The sequence below is a fragment of the Cryptotermes secundus genome, unplaced genomic scaffold, assembly GCF_002891405.2.
Source record: "Cryptotermes secundus unplaced genomic scaffold, Csec_1.0 scaffold792, whole genome shotgun sequence".
NCBI lineage: Eukaryota > Metazoa > Arthropoda > Insecta > Blattodea > Kalotermitidae > Cryptotermes > Cryptotermes secundus.
Genome location: NW_019725425.1, coordinates 787,813 through 800,608, shown reverse-complemented (window position 1 = coordinate 800,608; position 12,796 = coordinate 787,813). Strand labels below are relative to the sequence as shown.

At 37.0% G+C, this 12,796-nt stretch overlaps 1 protein-coding gene across 1 annotated transcript in view; it reads left to right on the top strand.

Annotated features, from left to right (window-relative positions):
- Positions 1 to 12,403, top strand: part of LOC111863409 (xanthine dehydrogenase) — an 82,844-nt gene extending 70,441 nt beyond the window's left edge. The window contains exons 23-27 of the mRNA XM_023849711.2: positions 286 to 376; positions 1,101 to 1,262; positions 2,114 to 2,210; positions 4,623 to 4,733; positions 11,330 to 12,403. Of these exons, the coding sequence (XP_023705479.1) occupies positions 286 to 376; positions 1,101 to 1,262; positions 2,114 to 2,210; positions 4,623 to 4,733; positions 11,330 to 11,397 (529 nt within the window). The 3' untranslated portion in view covers positions 11,398 to 12,403. The remainder of the gene's footprint in view (positions 1 to 285; positions 377 to 1,100; positions 1,263 to 2,113; positions 2,211 to 4,622; positions 4,734 to 11,329) is intronic.
- The last annotated feature ends 393 nt before the right edge of the window (positions 12,404 to 12,796 follow it).

The window sequence follows — 12,796 nt, the reverse complement described above, 5'->3', positions numbered from 1 at the left end:
TTTTGCTTTGTTATGGCATGTTAATTTAATTTACCTTAGCTTAGGATGAATCCCTAATATAATCATCAGTTACTTTCATTTACCTTCTGTGAGGTTTCTTCAGTTCTGGAAGACCTTATGCCATAAAAAGTGTTATGCATGCATGTTTCTGTCATCAGTAATCATTGTAATATTTCACATGAAACCATCAGTTTGAGTTGAAAAAGTGGCTAGACCAAACTGAACTAAAACAGACTTGAAGTTGATTCTTGGTTACAAGGCACATGCATACTCTTTTGTTTGTAGGTACCCATACAATGATGATGTGAAAGCTTACAATATTTTTGGAGCTACAGTTTGTGAAGTAGAGGTCGACTTGTTAACTGGTCAGTATCAGGTGAGTCCTGCCTTTAAATTTGCAGCAATTCTGGCATGTGTCAGTTTTAATATTATGTGCTGCACTTTTAAGTATTCATGTAAATGAATCATGAAATCATTGAGCAAACATTTAATAGCAAAGCACTCCTTACTGACAGAATTCTTGATAATAATATGTGTTCATTAAGACAATAGGTATGTTATAGTGATTTATAGTTTTAATCTAACATAAAAAGAGAAAAAGTCTGCATGTGGAAGAGGTTTTTACATAGTCACTTCAGTGATACAAGAAGGAAAATATATATGCATAAAAAGTATGCAAATGTAATGATATGAAAGGAACTAACGAGAAACACCAACATAGATTTAATTGTATAAAGCACCTAGTAGATTGCATAATCAGTGAATTACCATATTGTGGTGCAAAAGTACCTCATTCAGAAAAGTTACTGTAACACACTCCAAATAATTATCAGCTGTAATTCAGGTATGTGGTATCCTTACTTAAGTTCTTTTCATAGGTACTGTATAATTACATATGAGAGTTTTAGCACACATTTTATTTCATTTTTTTATATCTTCTCTTAATTTAGATAGTTTCAAACTCTGCGTTTTATCCTGAAAAATTTTAAGCTATGGCACTTTGAATTTTTGTGGACTTTTTGTAAATAAACACCCATGTAGTTCGCTTGCAGACTCCAGACAACAGAGTTTGTTTGTTTTTTNTTTTTTTTTTTTTTCAGATTCTTCGAGTGGATATTGTTGAAGATGCTGGCAAGAGTATGAGTCCAGAAATTGATATTGGTCAGGTTGAAGGTGCCTTTGTGATGGGATTAGGTTACTGGCTTACTGAGTATCTTCTATATGATCCAGAAACTGGAAAACTCTTGACAAACAGAACATGGGTAAGTATGCTAACATATGTTTGAACTGACATGAACCTACCTTAGACTATGTTAATAACTGTGACTGTTCTGTTTCAAAACCTGTACATTTTGTATAATAATCAGTTTTCATTTTTTACCACAGGATATGCTGAATTATCTCTTCTAGTCATGGCCATTTAACCTGACAGAAATGTGGTAGAGTTTTTATTATCTCTTAAAGAAGTTATATGAAATTATTTTTAAAGAGACAGTGACTTATCCCTCATCAGTTGTCCCAGAAACTCAGGACAGTACTACAGAATAACCTAAGAAACAAAAGTTAATGCCTAAACTTGGTGTGGGAATAAAAAAAGAAGTATCTTTTTAATATGGGCTATCAACAAGGGTCAGAATTGTGAACTGCTTATTTTTTTATTAGTGTGTGCTATTAATAACAGTGTAAAGGAAGGGACTGTCATGTATCAGACAGCAGATAACAGTGCAGTGTAACAAGTGGATATTTTCTTAATCTTATTATTGAATTATTTTTATCATACAACATACTTGAATTTCATAATCAATTTCCATCTATTTCACCTTCCTACTATGTTGAAATTTGAGAAAATATTAAGGCATGTGTAAGAAGACAGAGCAACTATGTGTATATTTTCCATATATATGTATACAAACAACTGTAATCTTTACTATTATATTACCATGGTTGTAGGCTTATCAACTTCAGAAGCCATAAGTATCAATCTTTGCTGCCTTTCTTATATTTTGCTTTGGACTTCCAGAGAAAAAGCATGCAGTGCTTTGTTTGTAAAGGAACAGTTACCTTGTACACATGCTCCTGATAATCTTTTAAAAGTAACTTTTCTTGTTTTCAGAATTACAAACCACCAGGTGCAAAAGACATCCCTGTAGATTTTCGCATTCAGCTAAGAAGAAATGCACCAAACCCATTTGGTGTGTTACGTTCAAAAGGTGAGACGTTCTTGTTTTCATCTTATGGAAAAAAAGTTGTTCTATTCAAGGATTACTGCAGTTGCTAAGAGGCCAGCCACTGGTTGCAGCAGTATCTCCAGTTAGCACTATTATTTCTGTTGTTTAACTGATAATACTTACAATATTACCAATAATATTTATGCGTCACTATTAGTTTAGATAGGGGAATTGCAGTTTTAAAGTCCAAGCCTAAAAGATCTCATTCAACTTGAACTCAGATGTGCCCACTTTACATGTATAACACCGTTCATTTACATAGCAGGTAAATATTTGCCACCACTCAGGTCGCTATTAGGTATCATCCATAGTGTTCTTTCATGCCTTTAAGATGGCACTTAGCAAAGTCATAACATCTTCAGCAGCAAACAAATTCTCTACTCAGATAGACAGTACATTCAGTGCATTTCATAGTACATGTACTAGCTAGAGATATACAGAAACATCTTCATTAATTCCTTCCTTAGCTTTCTGGAAGTTTCTTCTGGTATGTCTAATTATATGCAGTAGCTACTTACTGCTAGGAACACGGTTAAAAATGCATAGAAATGATGTCCAGGGATACAATACCACTCTGCAGATATTAATTTATAAGTTTCTGCTCAAATGACACTGTTGTTCTTAACAAATATCGATGTTTCAGTTTTTACAGTTTTATTTTACTTGGCCCTAATCTGTTCTGTATAACTGACATCTGATACATTCTGAAGGTTTAGTACCATTATGGGATGCCGGGTCTGTCTTCAGGTAAAAGTAATGGATACCATGCACTAGGTGTAGGCCTATCTAAGAAGGCCCATAGTGATATTATCTTTCCTGTACTTAAAGATGAACAGAGAGCCATACTTTGTATACTCAGCTGTATACACAGCATAATGTTTACTTTTCAATTAGATGCTGATAAATATCCAGGAGTATTCTCCAATATACTCATATTTAACTCCCTTGAATTGCTTCAACAGATTCATATTTCACATATTTTAGATGAGCTTTTGGATTACATAAAACTTTATTTCCAGTGTTTCATTGAAATAGGTCTTACACTCTCAGCATTTATTATGAGTGTTCTGAAAGACAAGTACTTGTATTTGTATTTATCTTTAACATTTATTGTCTTTCCTCCTATTCGTACCTCCCAGAATGAAGCCAATGGAGATAGATGTTGAGATTTATATTTTAATTCCTTAAGGCTGTTGTAATCTGGCTATGATATTGACTCACATGTATTTTTATTTCCCAGCCTTTTTTTGGGTGAATAAATTACAATATTATTACTGAGTAACTGCTTGTGGTGAAAGATCAATTTCTTTTACCTTAGTGGTAAATATGAAAGTAGTGAAATACTAAAGTTTGAAAGAACATCTTTGAATCCCCTTTGTACACCTTATGACATAAGCTATCCATGTAAGTGTTAAAAGGCAGAAAATTTCAAAGTTTTTGCTTCACCTCAAACAGGTATTAAGGAACGTGCATCTTCAAAAGAAAACTTCATCATTCCACATGAAGAATAGCGATCTTCTTTTGTTTCGTGCTGAACCAGTATATTACAGTGCAAAATTTTAAGCAGCATTCTAATTAAGGAATTTTCCTATGAAAGCCATTTGTTCTTGAGTTGCATTATTATTAGCCACTACCTAGCGATGACTAGTGAACAAACAGAAGGTTTTTAGATGTGGTGTAGATGTACTCATCTATAAATTACGTAAATCAATGATTCTGCTATAGTTACGTGCAGTGACAAGATATAAAATTTCAATACATCCATTTATCAATTCAAACCCCATGTCTATTCATTAACATGTGACAATATTTAAAATTGTGTTTGTTGTTTAAATTGCTCTTGTTCAAGTTTAAGCAAATTTCGATCATTGTGGTATGTGGTTTATAAACAAGAATCCGCAATAATGCATCAATTTCATTTTGTTAGGTAATTTTTTTCTTTAATTCGCTTAGTGGGGGATGGAGGCCACGGCGCCACGGGATGGCACAGTGGCCACTGATTGGCCTATTGTACCTGCCCCGGGTGATTATGATGATGGAGAATTTGGCAGAATGAAGATTAGCAGGGGAAACCGAAGTACTCGGNTTTTTTTTTTTTTTTTTTTTTTTTTTTTTTTTTTTTTTTTTTTTTTTTTTTTTTTTTTTTTTAAGGTAACATGATGCTGACCATTTGAAATAAAAGTACATTTGCAATAGTCAGTCTGTTCGAAGTTTATGAGAGTTTATTTGAAAAATATTCTGAGATAAAGGGAAATTCTCACTGTTATTTTGTCGGTATTCTCCAATTTCACTGAAGTCATTGGCAGGAAAATATACAATTTATGCAAAACTTCAGGGCATCAATGAACAGTATTGGCTACTAGATAAATAATGTGTGTACGTACTTTATTATAGCAACTGGGGAGCCTCCTCTCTGCATGAGCTGCAGTGTTTTGTTTGCCCTGAGATATGCTCTGGATTCTGCTCATGAAGAAGCTGGTAAACCTGATGAATGGTATCAAATGGGTATGTGAAAATAACACTGTATTGAAATGAGTACATCACAAACAAAATTGGAGCACACATATCAAATAATCAATTATGCTGTGCTAATGAGGATTGTAAGATTTCCTGTACATACTCCAGACAGTTCTTTCATAACAAGATTTGGGTGAAGAAAGCAGTCTTCTGGGATGTGGCACCGTGTAGATGTGTAGATGTTGATTTGGGTGTTCAGGAGCATGATACTGCATAATACAGATGCCAGTGGCTCAGGGGATGCTGCTGCTGCCTCTGTCTTCAGGATAGAACATATTTCTGCCCTGAAGATGGTAGGAACAGTTTCCCCTGAAACAGTAGTACCTGTACGAGTACTATACAGTGTTAGGTCCCTGGGGGGCATTGCTTTAATATTTGCCACCACGGCAAACCAAAATCTGAAATCTTTTACATAATATTAAAATATCACATGCCTTATCCAATCTTGATTGCATGACATGTCATCCTGTAATACTTGTAGAATCTATTTCCAATCCACAAATTTGACTGCCTGAAGGTTGTTCAGGGTCCTCTTTCTTGGCTATTGTTATAACAATACCTTAAAAGTCATATTGATCTAATACTAATAATTTTCACATAAACACCATTTCTGTTACATGCTTGGCAGCAGATGTGTTAACATAATACAGGATGTGAATCATTACATTGAATTTCAGGAATTCAGTTCTATATTCTGAACTGAATACAGTGGCAACTGCATGAACAATTGAAACTAATATCATGATTGCCAGACTGTTGCTGCTACTGAATATATTGATTTGGTGCTAATGTGACTAATTTGTTTCATCATTTAACTCAAATGGTTTGGTCCCTTTGTCATACTGTTCCTTACTCTCTTCGTTTCATGAGATAAGTTTTTGCCTTGCCACTGCATGTGCAGTTTATAGTCTCCCTTTTAATTCTGTGAGGTAGTCCTAGTAATTGTATTGTATGCTGATTTGAATCCATACACTAATTTGAATAGTGTGCATTCAGTAGCGGTATGTGTAGTTGTGTTGTACACATAAATAGCGTATGGCACAAATTTGTCCTGGTTGCTCAGATCCTTGTATACGTAGTGGCGGAGGTACTCCGCTAGAACTCTATCTGGATGAAATGTTGTACTCTGAATCTTTTTGATCCTTGGTAACTTACAAGTATTCTTGAATAAATTACGATTTTGACCCTTGGTCAGTTAGAATTTCTACGGGTGCTCCAAATTTCAAAACAATATTCAATACGAAAGCCTTAGGGGAAGTTCCTGCATTTTGCTGCTTAAATGGTGACACTACTATAGATTTACTCAATTCATCTTGGAACGTTGATATTTCTTTATTTATATTTATATTGTGATTCACTCTCTGTCAACGGCCCCATGATATCCAAGGAACATTTCTCAAAAGGATGGCCGGCTGTTGTAGTTATTTCCATAGACGTTTTATTTTGCCCTCAATTCTTTATTCAACTGACACTTAGTACACTTCCCCACACACTTTTCTACATCTTCCTTCATATTTGGCCCATAGTAATGATGTTTAATAGCCTCCTATGTCTCATTCATGCCATGATGACCCCCGAGAATCGAATCCTGATTTTCATGCAATATTTTGCCCTTCATCGCCTTAACTATTTTCTCCGAGTCATCCACTTCCCTATTAAAAGTACCTATTCTAGGCAATGCATCAGTGTTTCAATTTTCGGCTCCAGGTTTATACATAACCTCATAGTTGTAGTCCTTGAATCTGGGTCTTTCACACTTAGAGCTTTTACGAATATTGTGTTTTTGAACAATTGCTGCAACTCCCTCTCTACCACACTGCAGCTCTTCTCGGTTTTATTGGAGCTATGACTTGCATATGCAATTGGTCTGTCTTTATCTATCTCTCCCTGAGAGAGAATCACTCCTGCGCCTTCGTTTGACGCATCAGTTGTCAAAATAAAATCCTTGGAGAAATCAGAGTACTGAGGACTTGTTGTGACATTAACTTCTGCTTTAAGGTCTGTAATGCATTTTCTTGCCCTTCCTCCAAATCATTCTTAAAGTCATTCTTCAGGAGCTTGTGCAGTGTAGCTGCGATTTTGTTAAGCTGAGGTACAAACCTCCTATAGTGTCCTGCTAGCCTCAGGAAGCCTTTCAATATTTACCCGTTTTTGGAGTAGGGAAATATTCAATTGACTTTAGCTTCTTAGGGTCCCATCGAACCTCGTCCTCTGAGATTATGTGACCAAGGCACCTGACCTCCTTTCTTAAAAATTCACGTTTGTCCGACTCTAGAAGCCTGAACTTTTGTTTCCTACTAGCATTAATCTTTTTAGCCACCAACAAAACTGTACTATTCCATGGTGATTTACTTTCTTCAGTGATTCCTTCCTTTCATAATTTACCCACCTGATTTTTTACTTCCACCTTCTGGATTTAAGGAAGTCTATAACGGTTGGTATTTATGTTCGGTTCCTGGCGGCATGTATCACATGCTGCGTTGCTTACGTGTTACTCAAAATGTCTCCCAACAAATAGAATAGGTCTTTATATTTCTGACATATTCCTATTAATAATTTATTTTTCCTCCTCATTTAGATGATTTGGTCTCAGCTGCTTCGAGATCCTCTTTTCCCTGCCTTTTTGTTTTTCTTCAGTCGCATCTGACAAATTCCGTACTGATAATTTCATCCAGTTCCACAAACGGTTCCTGAATTTCTATCTACACGTCGTTCATATTTAAAATGTTCGTTATCACATAAATGTCTATCATTTTGACCATTACCCTGCCATCAAAATCTCCTCTTGAATTTTATGTTTGCCTGGGATCTCAACTAATAGCAATCTTTCCTCACCGGTAATTCTACAACACATTCCGAACTTTGTGCTAAAATTATTTTTATGTTTCCTCGCGTCTTTTCTATCTTCGCGGTTTCTGTTTGTTTGGCATTCACCATTTTGATCATCTCCCCATTTGGATTTACACACTGAGTTTTATGATATATTTACACTTTTCATTTAGAAAGAAATCCATTCCTAATATCCCGTCACAAAGAAAATTATTATTGCAGTTACCTGTCCCATCCATCTCCTTTGGCGACTTCAGTACCTACAATATCCTCTGGGTAGGTTAGTCCTCACTAATGAATAGCGCAGAATTTTTCCAATGTAAATGTATTTAACGTAGGACCCGGTACACATCTGTGCCAAGGATCATAGACCTCGTCTTGTCGGGACCTTGCCTTCTGCAGACCAGGGCAAATAGACCGTCATTTGTGGTCCTTTCTTACAAATGATTCTATACAGACTAAGTTGACGTCCTTAATAACTCCGTAACGATGTGCGAATTATCAATCTGTGACCCTGTTCCAGATAGCAGGAGTCTTCTTGGCACCAGTAACTTCTGGAACAGCTTTCTGAACAGTGTACACTTAGAACCTGGACAATCTGCGTTCTCATTGCGACAGAATACCATTTGTTGAGTTCCGCTGAAAAGCACTCAATACAGCCCCATCACACGTATTGCGATGCATTCGTTCACCTGGTCAGGCAACGTGTACGAGTCATAGCTACTCGCAGTGTGGCTACAGCTTTCATCGCTTTCTTGATCCTATTGAGATCCGCTTGCCTCATAACATTCCCAGTAAAAACAACAAAAAAAGAAAAACTCTCCGTGGCCTGTAGTCCTCAAGCGAACTATACCGACCAAGCGACTGCCGCTTGTCATCAAAGTTAATGCCGACTTTAGCGGATAGAGGGTGTCACGTGGTCAGCGCAATGAATCCCCACGGCCATTAATCTTGGTTTTGTAGACCGGAACCGCTGTTTCCTTGAAATAGCTCCTCAGTTATCCATACAAGGCTGAGTGGACTGCCTTGCCGTTTCCTCAATTTGCGCTGCACCATTCAGTAACATGTGTTCAACTCAAGGCTAATAACCAGGGCCCGGATTTTGATGACATGTCATCTTTTTTTCCTTGTATCCTATGCGATACTCTTAAATATATAAATCTCCGATATGAGCTGCTGGTCGCAGAAATGTAAATTTTATAGGCAATTTTTTTGTCATTTTTGACATTTTTAGGTTTAAGGTTATTTTTTAATTTTGGGGGTAATTTTTTGGTAAATTTTTGGACTTGTAAGGGTATTTCTTGTCATTTTTGGCCATTTTAGGGAATTTTTCTTCATACGTTTTCTGAAATGTGAATAACATGGAAGCAAATTGTTCTTTCTTTTCTCCTTTAGGTCATTTTTCTGGATTTTTTCGGTCATTTTATAGGTCATTATTTTAGATATTTTCAGGTCATCAAAATCCTGGCCCTGCTGATAACAGTTCTCAGAAACTGCGGTTTGCGTTGCGGTTGTCAGTTTCCTTGGTGTGCCCTCGACCTAACAGTGCATATACTGCCGAACTTTACATCTGACCTTGTCCATTTATTCGGCAACATTCTTGGCGCCGAACCCCATGTGCCTTGCAGTCTTCATGAGCACATGCCGTACGATCCTGCAACATGTGTTCCACGTCCATAAGGCAGAGAAGTGTGTTATGTTTTATTGGATACTTGGCCACAAATTTGCCATCTGCGGATGGAGTTGTTGATGAAGCCGGTAAAGAAGCTGCTTTACTTGGTACTTTTAACACCAGAGCAAGCGCTGGATAATGGTGCTCTTGCTTTTTTTCGTTGCACTATTATGTGGTAGAAGACGAATAGGCCCAGCCAGTGGAGAGCAAATTACGAATAGGGAGACCTTCCATGTTTGTTTGGCGTTCCTCCAACAGCTTCAGGAGGATTGAGGAAGTTATTGTAGCACGGACTCCTATTGACCACACTCGTCTCTTACACGGCCAATTTTTGAGAGATGCCAAGGAAAATGTTTATAACCAATGTGGAGTCCAGCTTACAGTTTTACACATCCTGCTGTAATGTGCACATTGCATGATATTTTAGAAAGTGATCACCATAACTTGTCAAATGACCTCCTCTGTGGTCTAGTGGTCAGAGTTTCTGGCTACAGATCCAGAGGTTCTGGGTTTGAATCCCTGCTGTCAGATTTTCCGAGAAGTAGTGGGTCTGAAACGGGGTCCACTCGGCCTCGTGGGGATAATTGAGAAGCTATTTCAAGGAAATAGCGGCTCTGGTCTAGAAAACCGAAATTAACGGCAGTGGTGATTCGTTGCAATGACCACTCAACACTCTCTATCCGCTAAAGTTGGCACTAACTTTGCCGACAAGCAGTGGTCGCTAGGTCAGTATACTTGTCTTGCGGACTCAAGTCACGGAGTTAAATTGCCAAACGTTATGATATTCCTTAAAAGTTTTACAGGTGGGTAGGTCTATATAAAGGGTCCTATCTTATTCCTGTGCTGGAGGCATTTTGCTCTTGTACATATTACGACTTGAAGAACTTACTGGTCAATAGGCCGAGCCATAGCTCAAGCGGTTAGTCGCTGGCTTCCCATCGCGGCGGCCCGGGTTCGATCCCGGGTCTGGTCAAGTGTGATTTGTGGTGGACAAAGTTGTGTTGGGGCAGGAATTCTCCAAGTACTTCGGTTTCCCCTGCCAATCTTTATTCCACAAATTCCTCCACAATCACCCTCACCTATCATCTGGTGCTGGTACAATAGGCCAGAAGTGGCTGCAGTACAAGGGACTTAGTCCCACACCACTAGCAATAAAGAAAAATACTGGTCCATATGCAACTTTCGTGTGTCATATTTTTCAGTTTCACGTTTTTCTGTCCTTAAGATACAGTGCAGTGTATTGACTTGACTGTCTGCTCTTCTCCTGTTTGAACAAATTTTATTCAATGATGTTATTTAATATCTCGCTGGCTTTTATGCAATCTGTTTTGCATTAATTTTTAACCGAATATCGTAGTTTCATTTGACATCCTCACACGATTTTTTCATACCAATATAAAATTTAACAAATGTTTAATTTTATTTCCCTAAATAGTATATTTTAACTGGTCTTTAAAATCAAGATTAACGGCAGCGGAATCCGTTGCGTTGACCACGCGGCACCCTCTATCCGCTAAAATTTGGCACTAACTTAGATGACAAGCGGCGGTCTCTCGGTCGGTCGGTATAGTTCGCTTGCGGACTACAGACCACGGAGCTAAATACCGTTGAAGAATGTGTTGTATGTGCCTGTGAGGAATTTTTTCTTTACACTGCCTAGCAATAGACGCCTATGTGACATTTATCAGATTCCATGATTCTGACTTTAATTCTCATGTGGCAATATTTAACAGTCTGTTACAGGTCTTATCAGAATGCTAAGGGCCCTCATGATATAATTCCTATACGAGTGCATTAAAATTTATTTTGACACCAGCAGCAGTAGCAGCAGCAACAACAGCTGTACATTCTAAATCTATAAACTTTTTCTGAGATCTAAATATAAATAGAACTATTTTAAGAAATGCATCTGAAACATTCGATGTAAATAACAAATTCTTTTACAGTTCGAGTAGGAAAATGGGCCAAGTAAAGAAAAGATCACATTGCAGATCATCATGGACCTATGCTTATATCTGGAATACTAGCAAGATCATTTCACATATTTTTAATATGAGTAACATTTTGATTCACTTTGTTTCAGATTTGCCTGCAACAGTTGAACATGTGTTCCTCGCAAGTCTGACAAATATTAACTTATTTACTTTCTGAGTTTGGTCATGCAAATATGATATACAAACACATGCATAGATACACATTTACAGGGCCTGCCAGAAGGAATGCTGTGGTTTCACACACCCACAAGTCAGGAATGAAACAAATATGTAAGCATTAGTACTTGCAGTGTAATTTTAAACTCAAACAGCTTTACTGACACAAGTTGTAAGGGCACATTTTCTGTAGTTAACGGACAGCAACTTTGATTACGTGTTCTGCGTGATCAGTACAATATCTAATATACAGCAGAAAGTATAGACCCTGTTGTGGCATGCAAAAATTGTATCCATTATTCGAATTTAATGTGAATTTATTCATATTGTATATTAAGAATACATAATTATCTTTTAATATGTTAATTACCTTCGATATAATACTTGACAATGTTTTGAATAATTAAGACTATATAGCATTGAATTATAGGATATTTAGTGAATAATTAATTTTAGTGGATTTGGAAGGTAACAGTTGTGGTAAATATTAAGTTGTTTTCTGTACAGACTAAGTAAAACCATGTAAAACTTCTGTATATCCAGTCTCATGGCCAGATTATGATTTTGGACATCTGAATGCAAAGCAGGATTCTAGCACAAAATAGAGAACTTGTCCTTGGTGAAAATAATTATGATAAACAAGGGAACAGGTGGTTTTGGCAGCCGGCTTTGTAGTGATCTTGCACATTTTTATTTGTTTATTTGTGGTGTATTTAATAACGCTGTCATTAATGCCTACTGCAGTGTTGAATGATTCAGTGATGGTAGATAATGAATTACAGCCATACATCGGAGACATTGCAGGTTCGGTTCCAGGTAACCATAATAAAGCGAGTTACACGAATTCTTTTTTGGTTTCCCGGTGCAAATACTAAAAGTTATGTTTACACTATACTGTAGTCTGTTAAGTGTGCAATAGAATTATGCCTAAAAACAATGTACATACCTTAATCAAAATATATTATATTGCTAAAAATGCTAACCATTATCTGAGCTTTCAGAGAGTCATAATGTTTTTACTGAGGGGGGATCTTGCCTCGATGTTGATGGCTGCCGACTGATCAGGGTTGTGGTTGCTGAAGGTTGGGGTGGCTGTGGAAATTTCTTAAAATAAGGCAAGAATGCAATTTGCTCTTCCTTTCATGAAAGATTTCTCTGTGTTGTTTGATGGCATATTGCCCACAATAGAATTTCTTTCAGAATTGGAGTCACTCCTCTCAAACCCTGCTACTGCTTTATCAGAGGCCCAACTTTCGGCATATCTCGGCTTTCGACATGCTTTCCTCACTAAACTTAATCATTTCTAACTTTTAATTTAAAATGAGAGACATGCGATTCTTCCTTTCATTGAACAATTACAGCCACTGTAGGATTATTATTGGCCTAATTTCAATATTGTT